This window comes from Loxodonta africana, chromosome X (assembly GCF_030014295.1).
Source record: "Loxodonta africana isolate mLoxAfr1 chromosome X, mLoxAfr1.hap2, whole genome shotgun sequence".
Classification (NCBI taxonomy): domain Eukaryota; kingdom Metazoa; phylum Chordata; class Mammalia; order Proboscidea; family Elephantidae; genus Loxodonta; species Loxodonta africana.
Genome location: NC_087369.1, coordinates 141,468,680 through 141,487,613, shown reverse-complemented (window position 1 = coordinate 141,487,613; position 18,934 = coordinate 141,468,680). Strand labels below are relative to the sequence as shown.

Genomic DNA, 18,934 nt, shown 5'->3' with positions numbered 1-18,934 from the left:
AACTCGGAGAACACTGAGTTTATCTGAGAAAAACAAAACGAAGTACAGCCTACAGAACCTATATTTTGGTCTGAAAAACACTGAGCTTTCAAGATTAGAGCATTCAATTTACTCACAAATAGGGACCCTGAGAAATCTATGGCTACCAGCACTCCCGGCCAGAAGTAGGTAGCTACTTTGTATGCCGGGATTTGTAGTCCCCGAAGAGTAGTTCTATTCAAAATGGCGGGATAGCTAATGGTGTGCGAAAGAGCAGGCCCCGACAGAGTCTGGGCCGCGACCGGATTAAGAGTGCCGGGATTCAGCAAGCGGGAAGTAACGACCAGGTGTTAAAACCTTTCTACTGAGGGAAACCGGACGCTCTGAAGTCTCGCGAGATCCTGGCGCGGCCCAATCGAAAGCGAGGCCGGGCTTGTAACTAGGATCCTTTGTTGGGGGGCGGAGCTCTGAGGGAGCTGGGCGGGCTTCGTCGGTGTCTCACATAGCGGCGTATAGGCCCTGCAGCCGCTGTGAGAAACGTAGCCGTGGCCATGAAGGAGGAAAAGGAGCATAGGCCCAAGGAGAAACGAGTAACCCTGTTAACGCCCCCGGGGGCCACAGGCAGCGGCGGTGGGGCTTCGGGGGAAAGCGGGAAGGGGGAAGATAAACAGGATCGGAACAAGGAGAAGAAAGAGGCGCTGAGCAAGGTGCCGGCCGGCCGTCGGCCCGCGAGAGGGTGGGACGGGTCCGCCGCCCACAGCGCATGGTTGGGACTGGGGCTGCCCCCTTCAAGTCCCAGTCTCCCCTCCTGTCTCTTCGGCTGAATGAAAATCGCACCACCCTACCTCACCCATTCGCCTGAAATGAGGGAATCCCCTCCCGGTCAAGCCCTGGGGTGGAAGTGAGGGAAGGGGGGCTCCCCAGATGAGAAGGGTTTAGGTCAGAGCTGTAAGATGATTATCGGCGATGGGACGACAGTGAAGAGAATGGAAAATTAAAAGGGTTATTGGGGAGAATTATTAAATCGTGAGGCGGACCTCAGAGGCGGGAGTAGTTTGTGATAGGATTAATGGAGGCGAGTTGGGGGAGCGCTTAGGGGAGATTAGTGGTCTTTGTAGGGGGGATCGGGAGCATCCTATTTTGGGAGTAATAGGTGCGTTTTTTATACTCTTAACGTTAAAACCAAAAATGTTAGAGTTTTGAATTCTTAAAACTGAATGAGAAAGGATTTTGTTTTAGGATGTGTTGGATGTGGAGGGAGATATCAATAAATCAAGAGTTTGTGGCACCCACAAAAGACCAGGGTTGGCCTACTGACTTCTTAACACTATATTTGTTGAAAAATGGGTGATAAAAAATGCTGTGCAAACCTAATAAATTGCAGGGCCGCTGGTTAAGAGCAGAACCGGAGGTTGTCCTTAATCCAGGCGGTTGTTGTAAGAGTTTTTAAAAACCGCGTTACTAATAGGTTTGACTCTTTCTGATCATTAGGCTGTCGAAGAATATTTTCTCCTGGGTTTTTACAAGTAAAATCATCTTTTAAAACCCAGCTTTCTTCAGGAACTGTGATTCGTTCAGGTATGACAGAGAGTTGATGTGTAGTAATTTGATTTTCCTTATTCATTTCTAAAGGTGGTAGTTCGAAGATTACCTCCCACTTTGACCAAGGAGCAGCTTCTGGAACATCTTCAGCCTATGCCCGAGCATGATTATTTTGAGTTTTTTTCTAATGATACCAGGTAAAGGAAAAGGGGGAGGGGAGTAAAAGAGAAAGATTTCTTCTGTTCTTTGCCTCCTACTAATATTTTCCATTTGATTTTTGATCCTCTTCATTTTAATGTATGTGTACTTGTAATTCAGCCAGACTCCCGCAAGCACATTTACATAATTGCTTTCCTCTCTGCAGTCTGTATCCTCATATGTATGCCAGAGCATACATCAACTTTAAAAACCAAGAGGACATTATTTTGTTCAGGGATCGCTTTGATGGTTATGTATTCCTTGACAATAAAGGTGAGTCCTTGTAACTGAACTAGAAGGGGAGTTTCTTTGTCACTTATATGTATAAGACAATGTGTGCATCACAGTCAGTGCTTTCATAGCTTTTCTAAAATCCTGGGTGATAAAATGTGTAACATTTAGAGAGTTTTTACACAGGCGATGAGCTTAGTGCAGTCTTATAAATAGATATGTAACTTGTCACTATAGGGTCTCTATAAGTCCAAATTGACTTGATGGCAGTGGGTTTGGTTTTTGGTAGTTTAGCCCCCTTGTCACTTGCCCTCTAGTATTTATTAACCTGTTCTTTCTGTGGTTTGATCAACTGGATGAAATCACCACCGTTTTCTCATGTGACAAATTTTGCACCCTGGATTAGATGATAATGTTTTAATTATTTACTAGTTTCAGCAGCAATATTGATAAATAACTGTTTAAACTTGTAAGGCAAGTTTTACATGTTTACTTCTCATCTTGCTTCAAGGACCAACATTTGTTTAGTTATTTAATTCAAATACTTTAAGCCAACAGTTCCCAGTGGAATACTGGTTGACATTCTCACTCAGTTGTGTGTAATTAAAACAACAAACTTGATGATCTCCCCCTTTTCATCCAGGAGGGTCCAGTCTATAGGGAAGAACAGTTTCTGCCGTAACTCTCTTTTTATTAATTACCTGCTACTTGTGCAAGATTTAGTCAGAGGATACCCTAGCTGCCATTTGCCACTTTGGGCTATGCAATCACAGGTGAATGGTGTGTCATTTTCTTTTGTTTTTTCAGTATTCATTCAAAGTTGGTAAAAATTAAATCTTTGCCGGGAAATATACTGGTTAAAATTGAAGGATTGCCACTGTGTATTGGCTACCTTCTATTAATCCTCCTCCAACACCAGTTACTTCTCCACTCCAATTTTTATTCCAGTAGATTGCAATGATTTCCTAATTGCTTAGCATGGAAGTCTGAGTTGCATTTAACCTTTTTCTCCTTTTTTACTCCCTACACTTAAACAAGTAGTGAATCTTGTCAGTTTATTTTTAAATGTCTTGTTTATCTAGACTTACTAACACTTTTACAGTTTATATCCTTATCACCTAATGCTTGGACAACCACTGGCTCTAAACTTATAGGATTTTCCATTTTTGTGTAATTCATTCTGTTATATTGCCATGAAATTAATCTTTAAAAATACTGATTTTAAGATAATTGTGATTTAAAGAAAAAAGTCTAAACTCCTTAGCCCAGTATTTAGGTCCTCCATAGTCTGGTCCTACTTCTGTTTTCTCAGCCTGTATTTCTCACTGCTTCAGCCTGGTTTATCTATTCCTTCTCCTCAAGTATATCACTTTTATTAAGCTAATCTGATTCAACATTCATTAGCATTTCCAAAACCGTGTTTTTTTCCATGACTATAATGCCTCCTGGCCATTTCTAGTTGTATGATTCTGGCTCATGTCTACATGCCAACGAGCTAAAGATGGTATTTTATGTCTTGCGTGACGTTTTTCTATGGCGGGATCTGGTGTATTTTTTTTTAATAACAGCTTTATTGAGATGTAATTCACATACCATAAAATTCACCCTTTTAAAGTATACAGTTCAGTGGCTTTTAGAATATACATACAGTTGTATAGCCATCACTACACCCTAATTTTAGAACATGTTCATCACCCCAAAAAGAAACTCCATACCCATTAGCTGTCAGTCCTCATTCTCACCACCACCACTGCCCCCAGCTGTAGGCAACCACTAATCTACTTTCTATCTCTATAAATTTGCCTATTCTGGACATTTCTGACGTATTTTTAAATTAGTTTATTTCACAAATCAAAATGTCACATTTTAGGAATTGAGTAAATAAAAATCTTCTTTATTTGCTATATCTTTTCATTATGTTATCAGTGTGAATTTTGGGTTCCTTTGATAGCATGTTGAGTATAGTTGTGCCAGTGTTGTTTATGCCCTTTGGGAAACCCTCTTCAGATTACTGCCATCAGAGGAGGCCTGTAGAGCAGCGGGTTGACTCCTTCGTACTCACTTTTGACATTTTCTTTGTTATAGCAAGTTTTTTTTTTTTTTTCTAAACAGGTCAAGAATATCCTGCTATAGTAGAATTTGCACCTTTTCAAAAAGCTGCAAAAAAGAAAACTAAGAAAAGAGATACCAAAGTTGGGACTATCGATGATGGTACAGTATTGCTATAGTTATGTAATGTTATTGCTATGGGTTTATTTTTTTTTATATTACCTCTGTGAAGGTTAATTAGATACCAGTATTTTAAATAAGAAAACATATGGAATAAAGTTAATGAGAAAAGGCTTTGCTTAATTGTTAGAATGGAGGTGGATTTCCTACATAGAGTTTCTACTCTATGGTTAGCGGCATTTCATTCCTCCACCATTAAGCAATATAGGATTAAATATTGTGTAGTAAAACACCTTTAAGTCTACTGATTAGACAATGGAAAAAAATCAGATGTTTCAAAGTATAACAGCTGCTTATTGAGACCTCTTACTATTTTTATCATTATTTATTTCGCTTTCAGTTTCTCTTATCTTTTATAAATAGGTTTATCATTGAGAGCTGTGATAAAAAAATTTCCATACCTGAGTAATTTAATATAAGATGGCTTCTGTGGTCAATTCTATGTTTTAAGGCTTTGAATATGCAGTTACCTATAACCCAGACCCAGTGCCCTCGAGTCGATTCCGACTCATAGCGACCCTATAGGACGGAGTAGAACTGCCCCATAGAGTTTCCAAGGAGCGCCTGGCGGATTCGAACTGCCGACCCTTTGGTTAGCAGCTGTAGCACTTAACCAGTACTCCACCAGGGTTTCCCAGTTACCTATACACATAGTAATTAGGCTGAACTAATAGGAACTGAAAAACAGGAATAATTGGCATATAAGGTAAACTGGGTCCAGATTTTGAGATCTGTGTAACCGCTTTTTTTGGCGATGTTAGATAAAGCTTGGCTCCAGTATATCACATTGGATTGATATTTCAAAATAATGTAGTTTGATTTCCATCACTCACTACTATAACTGATATAAAGAAGACATAGTAAAGAGTCAATGACACATAGCTGCTTATTGATTATATCATAGATTCAAATCTGGAAGACTATAAATCAACATGCTCAACAGTGTATAGAAACTCCATAAGGCAAGCAGTAGAATAACTCAGATATGTTACCTTTCTAATGTCAAGGTATCTAAGAAAGAACTCCAGGAAATATCATCACCTCCAGTGTCACATATAGGACTTGCCCCTAATTTATTTTTTTGGAACACCTGATTTTCATATAAAACCAAAACCAAACCAGCTGCTGTCGAGTCGATTCCGACTCATAGCGACCTTATAGGGCAGAGTAGAGCTGCCCCATAGAGTTTCCAGGGAGCGCCTGGCGGATTCAAACTGCTGACCTTTTGGTTAGCAGCCTTAGCACTTAACCACTACGCCACCAGGGTTTCCGATTTTCATATGTTGGTGTAAAAAATTGGCAAGGCAGGTGTGTCTAACCTCATCTAACTTCAGGAGGGGACAAGAATCATCAGTATCAGCCCAAAGCTAATTCTTATGAGGTGAAAGATGGACATACTGCCTCTCTCCAACTTTTTTACCAATTCTGACACCAGCCATCCCTCTCAGAGCGCTGTCTACTTCTCTGCTGGGTTTGATAATACGTTGCAGTGGCCACACACAACTCATAAACAATACTGACGATTATGGGGTTTATTAGGGAAATAACATGTTATCGTTCAGGATCAGGAATAATAGGCTACAACTCAGGATCAGGATCAGGAAGCATGTAGGCAAAGTCTCCCTTCAGTGCAGGTCATTTCTCTCAGCTTCTCTTGGCCATGCAGGCCTCCTCTCAGCCCCCTCAGGATAGGCCTGCTCTCTCAGCTCTTGGACCAGCCTCTGCCCTGCTTGGGTAAGTGTTACAAAGCTCTTTAGCTCTGCAGGTAAGTGCCCAAAGGCACTCTACTCCACCAATATGCTTCAGCCCGAAGGTGCTCAGCTCTCGAGCTCTATGGGTCAGCAAGCCTAGCTCCGCCAACAAGTGTTTGGGGACATCTCACTCCACTAGGAAGCCTCCTGCCTAGAGGCTGAAGGTACTCAGCTCTCTCACTCCATGGGTGGGCATGCCTTGCACCAGTCTCCTGGTTTTGCTGCTACCATTTCTCTGCCGCTCTTATTGCTGCCTCTCTCCATCTCAGGGCTTCTCCAGCGTTAAAGCTCTCTCTGTCTCGTGGGTCTAGGAGGTTTTTATCAGCCCAGGGACCCTGGGTCAAAAGGATCCACTTCACTCCCAGCTCTTCTTTCTTAATGGTTGTGAGGTCCCCTTTTTCCATTCCTGGGATGGCTCATTTTCAGCCTAGAGGGATGGCAAAACTGACCAATCCTCTCATTAGGGTTCCATGGCATGGTCCCACCCCCACAAGGGTGCCATACACCTTAGTAGGCCACAAGGACCTTATTTGCATAGTCCCACCCAGTTATTTGGGGGGAGGTATTAAAAAAATTTTTTACACTACCTCAGAAGATCCCATAGCTATAACTTTCAGTTCATCCGTAAGTATGACTCTGGATTAGTAGGAGCAGTGACTTTTAAAAGCGAACTGTATGGATTCTGATTCAATAGATCTGGGTGAAAGTCCATATTTTCTAACAAGCACCCAGGTGAGACCAAATGCCAGGGACCACAGTTTGGGTAGCAAGGGCTTAGATACTTTATTTAACTTAAAACCTAGTGTACTTGTATTTGCCAGTTTTCTGTAGGGTTGAGGCCTTGTCTCATGTGGACCCACTGGTGGTGGATCTGTGATATCTTTCTTCATAAACCATGCCAATAATATATCTTTCATGATTTCTAACTCCTGTTTTCCTAAAGTAGAGCAAAAACTTAACGATCTTGAGCATGAAGCCCTCCTAGAACTTAATCATTTTTTCTCATTTAATCTCTTCCGTTATATTGCCCACGCTTAAATCAACAGCAATTTTTCCAAAACATTAAACTTAGTTTTCACAATTCAAAAAAAAAAGCGAACTGTATGATTAGCAACATAAATAACAAATCCCATTTCTGTGGAGTCAATTCTAACTCATAGCGACCCTATAGGACAGAGTAGAACTACCCTATTGGGTTTTTGAGGCTGTAGTCTTTAGGAAAGCAGACTGCCACATCTTCCTCCCGTGGAGCAGCTGGTGGGTTCAAACTGCTGACTTTTCAGTTAGCAGCCAAGCGCTTAACTACTGTGCTACCAGGGCTCCCCTTAAAATGTTAATAATTTGTCATATTTGCTTCAGATTAAAAAGAAAAAAATTCCAGAAAATAAAAGCAAACTGTGACATCCCTGGTGGTTCTGTTATAATATGTGGTGTCTCATTTTCCCTGACACCCATGTTACACCAGACTCCCGTAGTGAGTACCAGTGATAGAAATTCTGAGAGTGATGACCAACGAAGCCCTAAATAGTCTATCTTGTGTGGGTATGACTTGGTTTATTTTCAGTCTTCCATGAAGTAGAAAATTATCTTCTTTGATAAAATATTCTAGATAATATTTCCTATTTTATTTAAAGTTTGCTACATTTTCTGTTTCCTTGATTGCTCATTTAGATCCAGAGTATAGAAAATTTTTGGAAAGCTATGCAACAGATAATGAGAAAATGACATCTACTCCAGAGACACTGCTAGAGGAAATAGAAGCAAAAAATAGAGAATTAATAGGTAAGTGGGCAAAAGGCATTTAGGGGAATGGCTTTTTCATCAGAATACCTAGACCTGACTCCTACTTTTATCACTTGCTAGCTGTGTGACCTTGGGGAAAACGACTTCTCCGAGACTCTGCTTCTCCTACTGTAAAATGTAGATGCCATTACCTACCTCACAGGATTATGAGGTGAATTGATAAGATGAGGAAAAAAAATTCTCTGTGCCCTATTTAGTGCCACGCAGATGTAACAAAATTTTGAAGACTAGTATGGGTCCTTTATATATTGGTAAGCCTTCAAAGATAGATTGATATTTTTTAGTAATAAGAATATTCCTACAGAATTTTTGGCCTGAAATAGCAAAAAATAAAATTACTTTCTGCAAAATTGAAATCCTTTTGAGAAATTCTAGCTTGGATGTCTTTGCCAGGCTTTCAAACTGGTTCTTTCCGGTTCAAACCCCTGATGAGAATTTGCATTTCTAACAAGTTCCCAAGTGATACTAATGCTGCTGGTTAGGGACCAATTCCAGAGCCACTAGTAGTGTCCAACCAAACCAAATCAAACCCGTTGCTGTCGACTCATTGTGAACCTATAGGACAGGGTAGAACTGCCCCCATAGAGTTTCCAAGGGGTGGCTGGTAGATTCGAGCTGCCGAACTTTTAACCTATGCCACCAGGGTTTCCACTAGTAGCGCCGGTGGTTCTCAAAATTATCATATATAGGAATCTCCTGGGGAATCTTGTTTAAACTGTAGATTCTGATTCAGTGTATCTTGGGTGGAAATGCAAATTATCCACAGGGGTTGGAACTGGAAGGAACCCGTCCAAAGCTCTGGTTGTATCTAGTAGTAATTTGTCACTACTGTACCAATAGCTCTAAACATGAGCATAGTCTTTGGCCCAGGATTTCCACTTCTAGGAATTTATCTTAAGGAGGTAAGTATGTATTCAAAAATCTAGATACAAGGCTAGGTAGCATTGTTCAAAATATCGAAAAATACACTTAAATAATAATTTTAATGGCTTTTTTTTTTATATAGTACAAGCCCATCTCTGATAATTTCCTTAGAATAAATTCCTAGAAGTGGAATTATGGGGTCAAGAGGATTAGGTATTTTAGCTCCCTCCCCCAGTTTCTTTCCAGAGAAAGTTGAATGAATTTATACTCCCATCAGTAAAATAAAAAAAACATATTTTGTACTTAATTCTTACCAACACTGGGAATTACTCTTAAAAAATTATTTTATTGTCTTAGTTTGAATTTCTTCATTTCTTTAAAAGTATTTTTAGCCTGCAGAGTTGAAATAAAATGCTGTAAAACCTCTGATAATATGGTTGCGAACTTTCTGTTTAAGGGGTGTAGTTTTCCCACCTTGGGTGGGTGGCAGGGAATGTCAGAAAATGGAATTCTTTCTAGGGGTTGATAAGTATTATTAATAATCTGTTTACATTTATGTAGCTAAAAAGACAACCCCACTTTTGAGCTTCCTGAAAAACAAGCAGGTAAACCTTTTGATTTTATAGTTCTCTTAATACTTTTTATTTTATTCATTCACATTCTATAAACATTTCCGTAGTGTTGGGGGCCTGTAGGAAAAATAGCTGCTTTTCCACCATTATTCCTTAAAGATATGGCCCTTTGGTCTCACTCTCTGGCCCTCTCCTTCCCTCTGGTTGTTGGACCAGGGTTTCACTCTGCAAACCTAGAGAGTCCTTAGCTTGTCCCAAAGACACTCTCTCGATATTCTGAAAGCTGGTAATGTAGCAAGCCAGCAGTGGGAGGCTCTGATACCAGCAGCCCCTGGTCTTCATTCTCTTTCATATTCTGAATGGGGGAGTGTCGGGTTAAAGAGGTAGAAAGTAGGAAGGAAAGATGATGCACTTTAGTGAGTGGTCACCATGCCTTCAGAATTGGCTAAATATTTGGTGATGAATGTCCTGTTTGAAGGCTGGTGTTTGTGTTTCTTTCTAGAGAATGAGAGAAGAAAAGAGAGAGGAAAGAAGGAGGCGAGAGATAGAAAGAAAAAGACAAAGAGAAGAAGAGAGGAGAAAATGGAAAGAAGAAGAGAAACGAAAAAGAAAAGATATAGAAAAGCTAAAGAAGGTAGACAGAGTTCCGGAAAGGGACAAATTAAAGGATGAACCAAAGATTAAGGTATGACAATAAATTAAGCAGACTGCATGTTCCTGAAAATTGCATGTGTCTACTTCTTTAAATATGCATGCATCTTGTGTTGGTGTAAATATAGATTCATGGGGTGGGGGAGGGAAGTGAACCAATAAAAAACTTGCCTACAATACTAAGTAGGTTTTAAAAATCAAGATCATTTGAAAGGATTAGTTTACATGATATCGATCAGTTCTTCAGTGTAGATCGTATTATTTTTATCATGGAAGATGTTCAATTTTTAGACTACTATTCTCTAAATTCATAGTAAATAAGGGCTTAGGGCTGGCTGGCATTAATTACGGGTTTTATTCAGCTTTTCCTTCATATTTGATACATAAAGTTGCCTCATCTGTTTGTTTTCCACTGTCTTCAGGTACACAGGTTTCTGTTACAAGCTGTGAATCAGAAAAATGTAAGGACCAAGTACATGATACTGAGCACCTAGTATCATGTCACACACACAGGTCTTAGTTAATAAGTCCTTTTGGTGGTGGTTGTAGTTTTACCTGTAGAAAACTCTTTCAAACTGACTTGGGTCTTTTTAAAAGCTGAGCTATTTACACACCTGCTTCAAAAGGAAGCCCAGGTGACTTCCTCATGCTCTGCTGTGTACCCAGAATCTTCAACAATATACAGCCAGAGGACAACTGTGCTTAAATAGCTCTTTCTCATCTTCTTATATGCCTCTCATAACTGGCGGCCTAATGGGAGTACTAGAGATTAATATCATCCTGCATTATGTGCCTTCCCCTCTCACGTGATTCCCAGGTTATCTTTCATCTAGCTGGGAATCTGTGAGCAGAAGATTCTGATTTATGTATTACGTTTAGGAAGAGGAAAACTTGTAAAAAGATCCCAACCTCTCTGCTTCCTTCCCTTCTGGGGGCATGGCTCGGGCAGCCCTTGTTCTGATGAACTTCCTGGGGACTTGATTCCCTAGTACTTCAGAAAAAGTTGGAGAAAATCTCACAGAGATCATGGCAGGGTCTCCCTGTTTTACCTCCTGAAAATTCAGCAGTTTATGTGGCTAGGCTTCCCTGAGTCTTTATGGGTCTCATTATCGGTGATAAGGGGCTTAAGGGGGGAGTGGTTCCCATCTTAATTCCCTCCAGCAGTCTTTGTCTGCCATGCCATTAGTGACGTGACTTGCTATCCCTAATTATTACCAAGGCAGAAGGTAGAGCCAGCCATGCTAGAGACATTCATTAATGTTCTTATTAGAATAATGAACCTCTTGGTTTCTAATAAAGATGTTCATTAGAGAAATAAGAACACTTCCAACGAAAGCTGCACGTGGTATCCTCACTTTGATACACTAGCGCTTTCTTAGTGTTCAGTTGGGGCTCGCCATTTGCAGTGGCTGTCTGTGCTTTAATACTTCATGCTTATGTCTTTTATGGTGCTTTGCCTTTTGCTTGGCGACTTGTGTGTTGCCTTCACTCTGAGACCTGAAATTCTCTTTTGCCTAAAATCTCTCTGAATATCCCAATACTTGGGGGTACTGTAGAGGGATTTGTAGCAGTGGACGGGGAAAGAAGTTGTCTTGTTAGCAATTTGGACTTTATAAACCACTTGTATATATATATATAAATATCGAACAGAGTTCCTACTCAGTAAAGGAGGAACTTCACTGTTCTGTTTTATAAAGCATTTGGATTTTTAAATCAAATGCCAAATAATTCTTGTTGTTCATCTGTAATAGTAATATGATTGTTCCGTCATAAGGAAAATATATTAATTCTCAGGCTCAAGGCAAAATTATTTCCGCCACGGATCTCTCCTTTAGTGACCAAGGTATTTGTCACCCCAAGTACTAAATAAAAACAGTCTAACGTGAATGACCTGCCTAGCATTTTAAATTTGTAGTATATTTTCACATTAAGTTTTATCGACATGCTGATTTGCTACAGAAGGCAGACTTGGAAGGGTGCATTGGTTCACTTAAAGGTCAACCTACTTAAACCCAAAGGAGCCTTGATCCTATTGCTACAAAGTGATTAAGCCACTCTATTTGCGTGGGTAACACTTTCACATTAACAGCATTCTCTTAGCACATTACTATTCTTGTGCATTAATTGTTCTCCTGGAAGTTTAAGAGCACCTGCAGATTTTGGGGGCCTTATGTAGTCTAAATTTTAAAAATTTAGTATATTGTTTTTTTGATCAAAAAAGAAGCCAAGTCCTACCCTTCAAAATAAAAACAAACTTACTCTCTTTAAAGCTGCTCAAGAAGCCAGAAAAAGGGGATGAAAAAGAATTGGACAAAAGAGAAAAGCCCAAGAAATTGGACAAAGAGAATCTGAATGATGAAAGAGCTAGTGGGCAGAGTTGTTCTTTGACCAGGCGTTCTGATGGTGAACTTAAAGATGAAAAGCTAAAGAGGTCAGTAGTTGAGGGCTGTTTGGTGTGTCTGAGTTAGACATTTTTCCAGATGCTACTTTTGCTGCTGTGTCCTGGGCCTGTACCTGAATTAAGATAAACTATTTGATTAGGTTGCTATGAGTTGGAATTGACATGATGGCAATAGGTTTGGTTTTTTTTGTTTGTTTCTTTCTTTCTGTTTTATCAGGGGGGATGAGGAAGAAAAGTTTCAAATATTCTAGTATTTTAATTTGGGTGAATGATTTTAGTTTCTTGTTTTTTTAAACACTAGTAGTTTTTACTCCACCCAGAAAGTGTAACCTCATTGCAGTGGCCAAGTCAAAATCACAGTGTTCCTGCATTTGTGATGACAAGATCTTTGAGGGTTCATTTTCACGTTTGTTTTTCATGCAGACCTGAAGATGAAAATAGCAGGGACTACAGGGAGAGGGAACGGGATTATGACCGAGATCAAGAACGCATACTTCGGGAGAGAGAGAGACTGAAACGGCAAGAAGAAGAACGCCGTAGGCAGAAGGAGCGCTATGAGAAAGAGAAGGCTTTTAAAAGAAAGGAAGAAGAAATGAAAAAAGAGAAAGAAGCACTTAGGGATAAAGGAAAGAGGAACGAAAGTACAGAATCAATGGGCAACTCAGAAAAAACTGAAAAAAAAGAGGAAGTGGTTAAGAGAGATCGCATAAGAAACAAGGTGTGCCGCTTTTCTTTAAACTTGCTTATTTTCATGAAGAATTTTCTTTTCCTGCAAGTGTAAAGAAAAGGGCTAGCTTATTGTTTACTGTAGAATTTTTAAAGAGGAACTTTAACTATCTGAGATGGTTTTTTTTTCGGTCTTGACAGGGTTCTTCTTTTTAAACTTATTGTGGAAATTTCAAACATACATAGGAGTACAGAGGATAGTATGATGAACCCCCATGTACCCATCACCAAGTTTCAACAATTGTCAGCTCACTAGATTATCTTAGAGCAAATCCTAGACTTATAACTTCTTTCTTAAATACTTCAATATTAGAGATAAAAACTTTTTCTTAATAATATAATCCTAGTCGCATTCACACCAAAAAAATTAACCATAATTCCTGAATATCAGATCTAGTAAGTGTTCAGAATTTCCCAGTTGTCTCACTAACATCTTTTTTATAAAAGGATTTAAACAAGGTTCACAAACAAATTGCATTTGCTTGAAATGTCTCTTAAATCTCTTTTAATCTAAACAAGTCCCCTTAATTGTTTTGTTTTCCTACCATTTATTTGTTGCAGAGGCCAATTTGTTCTGTAGAGCTTCTCATGTTCTGGTTTGACAAATTGCATTCCTTTGGTGGTGTTTAACATGCTTCTCCATCTTCTGTGTTTCTTTTAAAACTGGTAGTTATATCTTGGGCAGGCATCAGCAAACTTTTCCAGCAAAGTGCAAGATGGTAAATATTTTTGATTTTGTGAGCTTTACGGTCTCTGTCATGACAGATCAACTCTGCACAAAAGCACCCATAGATAATACTTTGGTGAATGAGCATGGCTATGTGCCATTCAAAATTTATTTACAAAAACAGGTGGCCCCTGATCTAGAGGCTTGAATATATCCAGATTCAATTTTTTGGCAAGAATATTTTATAGGTAGTGCTGTGTACTTCTTACTCCATCATATTAGGAAGCATGTAATATCTGAGTGGTTTCTTTGGTCTGTGTGTGATGTTAGGATTAGTGAATACCAATTGTATTGTGGTTATGTAATAGAATGTCCTTGTTCTTAGGTAGTACAAGCAGAAGTATTTTGGGGTGAAAGGTTGGTCATGATGTCTGTACCTTATTCTCAAATGGTCCTGTGATAATAATAGCGTGTGTATTAGAGTAAAAGCAAGTGTAGCAGAATGTTAACAATTAAAGGGTATAAGTATTCAGTGTATAATTTTTGCAACATTTCTATAGATTTAGAATTTTTCGTGATAAAAAATTGGAAAGACAATTGATCGGTAGATTCAGGTATTGTAGTCCTGATCCATCTATTATAAACATGTTTATCAACCTTTCTCCTAATGGCTTTGCCTAGATGCTTTATTTCATTAGGGGTTGCAAAATGGTGACAGAAGAATTCTGCCTCTCCTTCTGCATTTATTAGGTGATGTTCTTCTATAAGAAAGAATTATTCCTCATCATTTATTCGGTTAGCCTGAGACACAGTTTGTACAAGAAAGGCAAGATAAACACTTGATTCTTTCCCTTTATTTACCAGTATTCGGAGTAATGAGTTGGTGTTCCAGCAACTTCTACGGGTTATCGATGAGTTTTGTATTGTTTTTTGTTTGCTTAGTCTTTCAGAACTCATGGATTTAGAAATATTTCCTGTGTTCCCGTTTGTTAAAGTTGTTACTGTTGATGTTCAAATTGTCCCATCTTTGCAGAGTGGGCATCCCATCATCAGTTTTTCAAATTATATATAGGATTCTCATCTGTATTAGTATTTCATTTAATTCAATGATTTAATTGCTGAAATTATTCAATTAAGAGTAATGCTTTAAGGCTAACTTTCATAAATCAGAGAGAAAGGGTTTAAGGAAGGCTCATGCAGTTTTTTATTGAATTCTAAAAATGGCCTATTCAGTTACGTTTCCCAGGATCATATTGTCAGAAACCAAACATATTACTTGAAGTGAGCAGTGCATAGTTACTTCATTGAAGCTTATTTATGAATCTGGGATCAAAAGTGCCACCTAGACAGTCTCAAACTGGGTATCACGTTGTCATATCTGAATACAAATCATGTTTTTGTGACCAGTTACTTTTTTTTTTTTTACATGGGGTCTGAACTCATAATTTTAGGAAGGTCTGCACTTAAGAGTTTGTATTCTTTGTTATCCTTACTCCTAAAAATTTTTGTATGTGGTGGTGCGTTTTAAAGCCAGTTTACTAATCAGGAGGAGAGAGAGTCGACTGGCCATGGTTTCTGAGTTAAAAAATTTCAAGCTGATTCAGTTCATCTTGAGATGGTTAAGAAAAGTAGGCAATAGATTTCTCAGAAATTTACTCTAAGCATATCAAGTAATACTTACAAAATGATTGCTTTTCTTTGGATATAAGGGAAAGAAAGCAGGCCATTGAAAGCAAATTAACCATCGCCACTTACTGTCACGTACCATGCTCTCACATTTTTCATCTTGGATGAGTTGTTTTTGGTATATATTAATACAAATACATTATTCTGAAAATCCTGCATAAAAGCTTAGTAGCAATGTTGTAACATTAACACATTTCATTTTACTTTAGGACCGTCCAGCAATGCAGCTTTACCAACCAGGAGCTCGAAGCCGAAACCGACTCTGTGCCCCAGACGACAGCACCAAGTCTGCAGATTCAGCAATAGAAAAAAAGCAGGAAAGTGCTATTAGCCATAGAAAAGAAGCAGGAGACGAGTGATAAGTCCACATGGCCTTAGGTGTCCTGACTGTCTAGGCAGCCAAAGAGCACGAATTAAGCAATCCAGAAGTGCCTTCAGGGCAAAGGAATAGAGAGAAAGGGGGTCGCAGTGCTGGTGGGGTACATTGAAGAGGAGTATGTTTTGCGTCAAAGCAAGAATCAGATTGCAGGTCAGAATTTGAAGTACAATTTCATTGTTTATGCCGTTTCCACAAATTCCTTTTAAAGTGTCAGAAGAGATGAGGGAGGTGACATGCATTGCAACTCGCAGGCTAGAAATGTCAAGTGAGGACTTAAATGTGTATGACACAAGAGCAAATAAGAGAACTGGATCTCAAATCGAAAGGTTCTATTAGTCCTGAGTTGAACTTTCTTAAGTTGAGTGGAGCAGAGTCAGTTTGAAGTCTTGTTCAGATTTAGTTGTGTTATTGGTAATAACTGTTGAATTTGTGTAGTGTAGAAGCAACAAGCATGTAATTGTAGTACAAGTATGGTGACGGATATAACAGATTTTTTCCTGAGGCATAAAATTGAACAGTCACTTTATAATCTATATCCTATGTCCTAAAATGTTGAAATTAATTTGAGTGTTTTGATTGTTTATGTGAGCTTAGCATAAAGAATATTTTTAACGTCTCAGTTTTCTTTTAGTAGTTATTAATATTAATAGGTAAAATCTAGCCCTTGTTTGATTCTTGACAATCAAGTCTTTGTTTTATCTTAGGTCTCATGATCTGAGTGCATACCCTCTGCAAGAAGGAACCGTCACCAATATTCGTTCCTGTTAAATAACAACTTTTAGTCTTAGCGTGTTTTGTATTGGTGTCAATAAATATCAAATACCACTCAAATATGAAGTTAAGTGTATTTATTACCTTTACGAAATAGCTATGAGTTTTGAGAAATTAAACTTTTGATACTGAATTAACTTCTTAGGAAGTTTGAAAGGGAATAAATGATATTAATATTTGCTTTCACTAGCATTATGCCTTTATTTTGCCTACCAAAAAAACCCAAACCTATTGCCATCGAGTTGATCCCCACTCATAGCGACCCTATAGGACAGAGTCGAACTGCCTCATAGGGTTTCCAAGGAGTGGCTGGTAAATTTGAACTGCCAACATTTTGGTTAGCAGTCGAGCTCTTAATCACTGCACCCACCAAGGAGAAGATCAAATCATGGTTTATTACTCTTGTTCCATAAGAACCGAAATGTTTGGAGAACATCTTGAGCTGCTGCTTTATTTTCATCCTGCTAGCTCCTTCTAATGTGGCATCGGTTTGCTCTTAATTAATAAGTCACTGCTTTATGTTTTCCTTGGCTTCTCAAAACCAGTATCCCAAGAGGCAAGTAGAAGAACCATTAAAGATGACTGAAAGAGAATGGTCTTCAGTTGGGACAGAGTACTAAAATAAGGGAAGGGGAAATTTCTAGAAGGAATGGACAACAATGCCCTGTGCCACAGAGAGGTTAAGGAAGATAAAAAATGTGAAGTGTTAATTGGATTTGACACTATTGATCTCGTTAGTGAACTGGTGGGGCAGAAACCATGGTACAATGAGGGATGAATGGAAGGTGGGTGGGAAATGGAAATGAAGGCTGTTGGATAAATAGATGTTGGAGCTCAGAGAAGAGATTTGGACTGGAGGTACAGATTTGGAATCCATCTATTCTTACATGGTCCACTGAAGCCATGGGCTTGGATTTAGTCACTTAAGGGGAGAGTGAAGAAAAGAAGCAGACCTAGGGCCCAGCCTTGAAGAACACTAACATTACTATGCAGGTAAGGCCATTAATTTACAAAGACAGAAGGAATATCCAGAGAGTGGGAGAAAACCCAGAATTCTCTGGTGTTAATCCAAGAGAAAAGAATGTCTGAAGAAGAGGAAGTGACCAAGAAGAGTTGAATACCGCTGAGAGAGAAGTATGATGTCTGAAAACAAGGCCATTGGATTCAATGACTTACAAATCATTGATGACTTGGAATGATGGAGAATAGAAGCCAGACTAGATTGAACAATAAGTGGGAGAGGAGGAAATGGAACCAGTATAGATAACTCTAAAGATGTTTGGCAGTGAAAAAATGGAGACAAGGTAAATGGTGTTGGTGGAGGATCATTTTAAATATGAGAAATACTAGAACATGTTTAGAAGCCAAAAGGAAAGCTCTATTAGAGGATGAATAACCAAGGAAAGTGATAAGCAGTAGTGTAGGTTTCCTTAGAAGGCAGGTAAACATGGAAGCCGAGATGGAGGTTAGAGGACATGGCCTTAGGATGAGGGACACTCCTGAACCATTAGTCATGAGCTGGCATTGCTTGCCTCCTTACCCTGTTGCCAGCCACTTCAGGGCTGCTTTCATGTCAGCACCTCCCTTTTTTGTTCTCGCCTTGCCAGTCCAACCGTGGGGAAATCACACTTCCCCACCCCACTTAAACTTCTTCCACTCGTGTATATATTCATTCAGTGAACATTTATTAATCACTGCCTGCCAGGCCTTGTCCTTGAAGAACTCATGGTCCAGTGGTAGCAAAAGACAAATAGAAATAGAGCACAATGTGAGGAATTGTAATGGCCAGGTATGGTGTGGGAGCCTCCGGCCCCTAGGCTGCCAAGTGTTGCTGGACAAAATCCCCAAACCGGCTGAACTGGTGAGACTGCAGGAGGCCCCTTCTTCCTGCTAAGCTTTTTTTTTTTTTAACTCCATCTTGGATTGACTGCCTTTTCCAACAGTGCCACCTTTCTCTAGTTCATCTCTTGCTGTCTTTCTTGGGGTCAGGGATGGGGGCGGGGAATACTTCCTCGTAAGTCATAGTTTTGTGTTCTTAATAAAAATAAACTTGTAAACAACAGAATAGCAAGTTTATTCGATTTTTGCCTACTTCGGACACAGGCTTGATTTCCTTTACACTTTTGAAATAAAGATTTAGGATTGAGACAGTCACTGGATATCTGAACATTTACTGAGCACCTCCTACTATGTGTTGGCACTGAGAATATGATAGTGAGCAAAACATGATCCTTGCCCTCATGGAGCTTCCAGTCATGGGAGTTTAGCTGCTCTGGTGGCGAGAAGTGATGCTAAGAGAAGTAAGGGAAGTAGGCAGGAAAAATTCAAGTGGTGTGGGGACTTAGGGTAGGTTATGTCCAGAGCAGTGAAAAAGGGATAATTCGGGCACTCATGAAGCTTTAAAACTCAAAACCAAACCCACCACCATCGAGTCAATTCCGACTAATGCAACCCCATAGGACAGAGTAGAACTGCCCCATGGGG

The 18,934-nt window shown here is 39.4% G+C and overlaps 1 protein-coding gene across 3 annotated transcripts; it reads left to right on the top strand.

The window, feature by feature from the left end:
- The first annotated feature begins 266 nt into the window (after positions 1-266).
- UPF3B (UPF3B regulator of nonsense mediated mRNA decay) lies at positions 267-18,234 on the top strand. 3 transcript variants are annotated; one of them, XR_002786926.2, is made up of 12 exons: positions 267-686; positions 1,612-1,718; positions 1,886-1,992; positions 4,063-4,161; positions 7,602-7,712; positions 9,159-9,202; positions 9,672-9,854; positions 10,243-10,281; positions 12,091-12,251; positions 12,645-12,939; positions 15,510-15,829; positions 16,384-18,234. XR_002786926.2 is itself a non-coding variant. In XM_003414776.4 (11 exons), the coding sequence occupies exons 1-11, from the start codon at positions 531-533 to the stop codon at positions 15,657-15,659; spliced, it is 1,452 nt and encodes a 483-aa protein (XP_003414824.1). In that variant the 5' UTR covers positions 267-530; the 3' UTR covers positions 15,660-18,218. The 3 variants fall into 3 exon arrangements, 2 of the variants coding, with proteins under 2 accessions (XP_003414824.1, XP_003414825.1); XM_003414776.4 differs by having other exon boundaries at positions 15,510-18,218; XM_003414777.4 differs by lacking the exon at positions 10,243-10,281 and having other exon boundaries at positions 279-686; positions 15,510-18,213.
- The last annotated feature ends 700 nt before the right edge of the window (positions 18,235-18,934 follow it).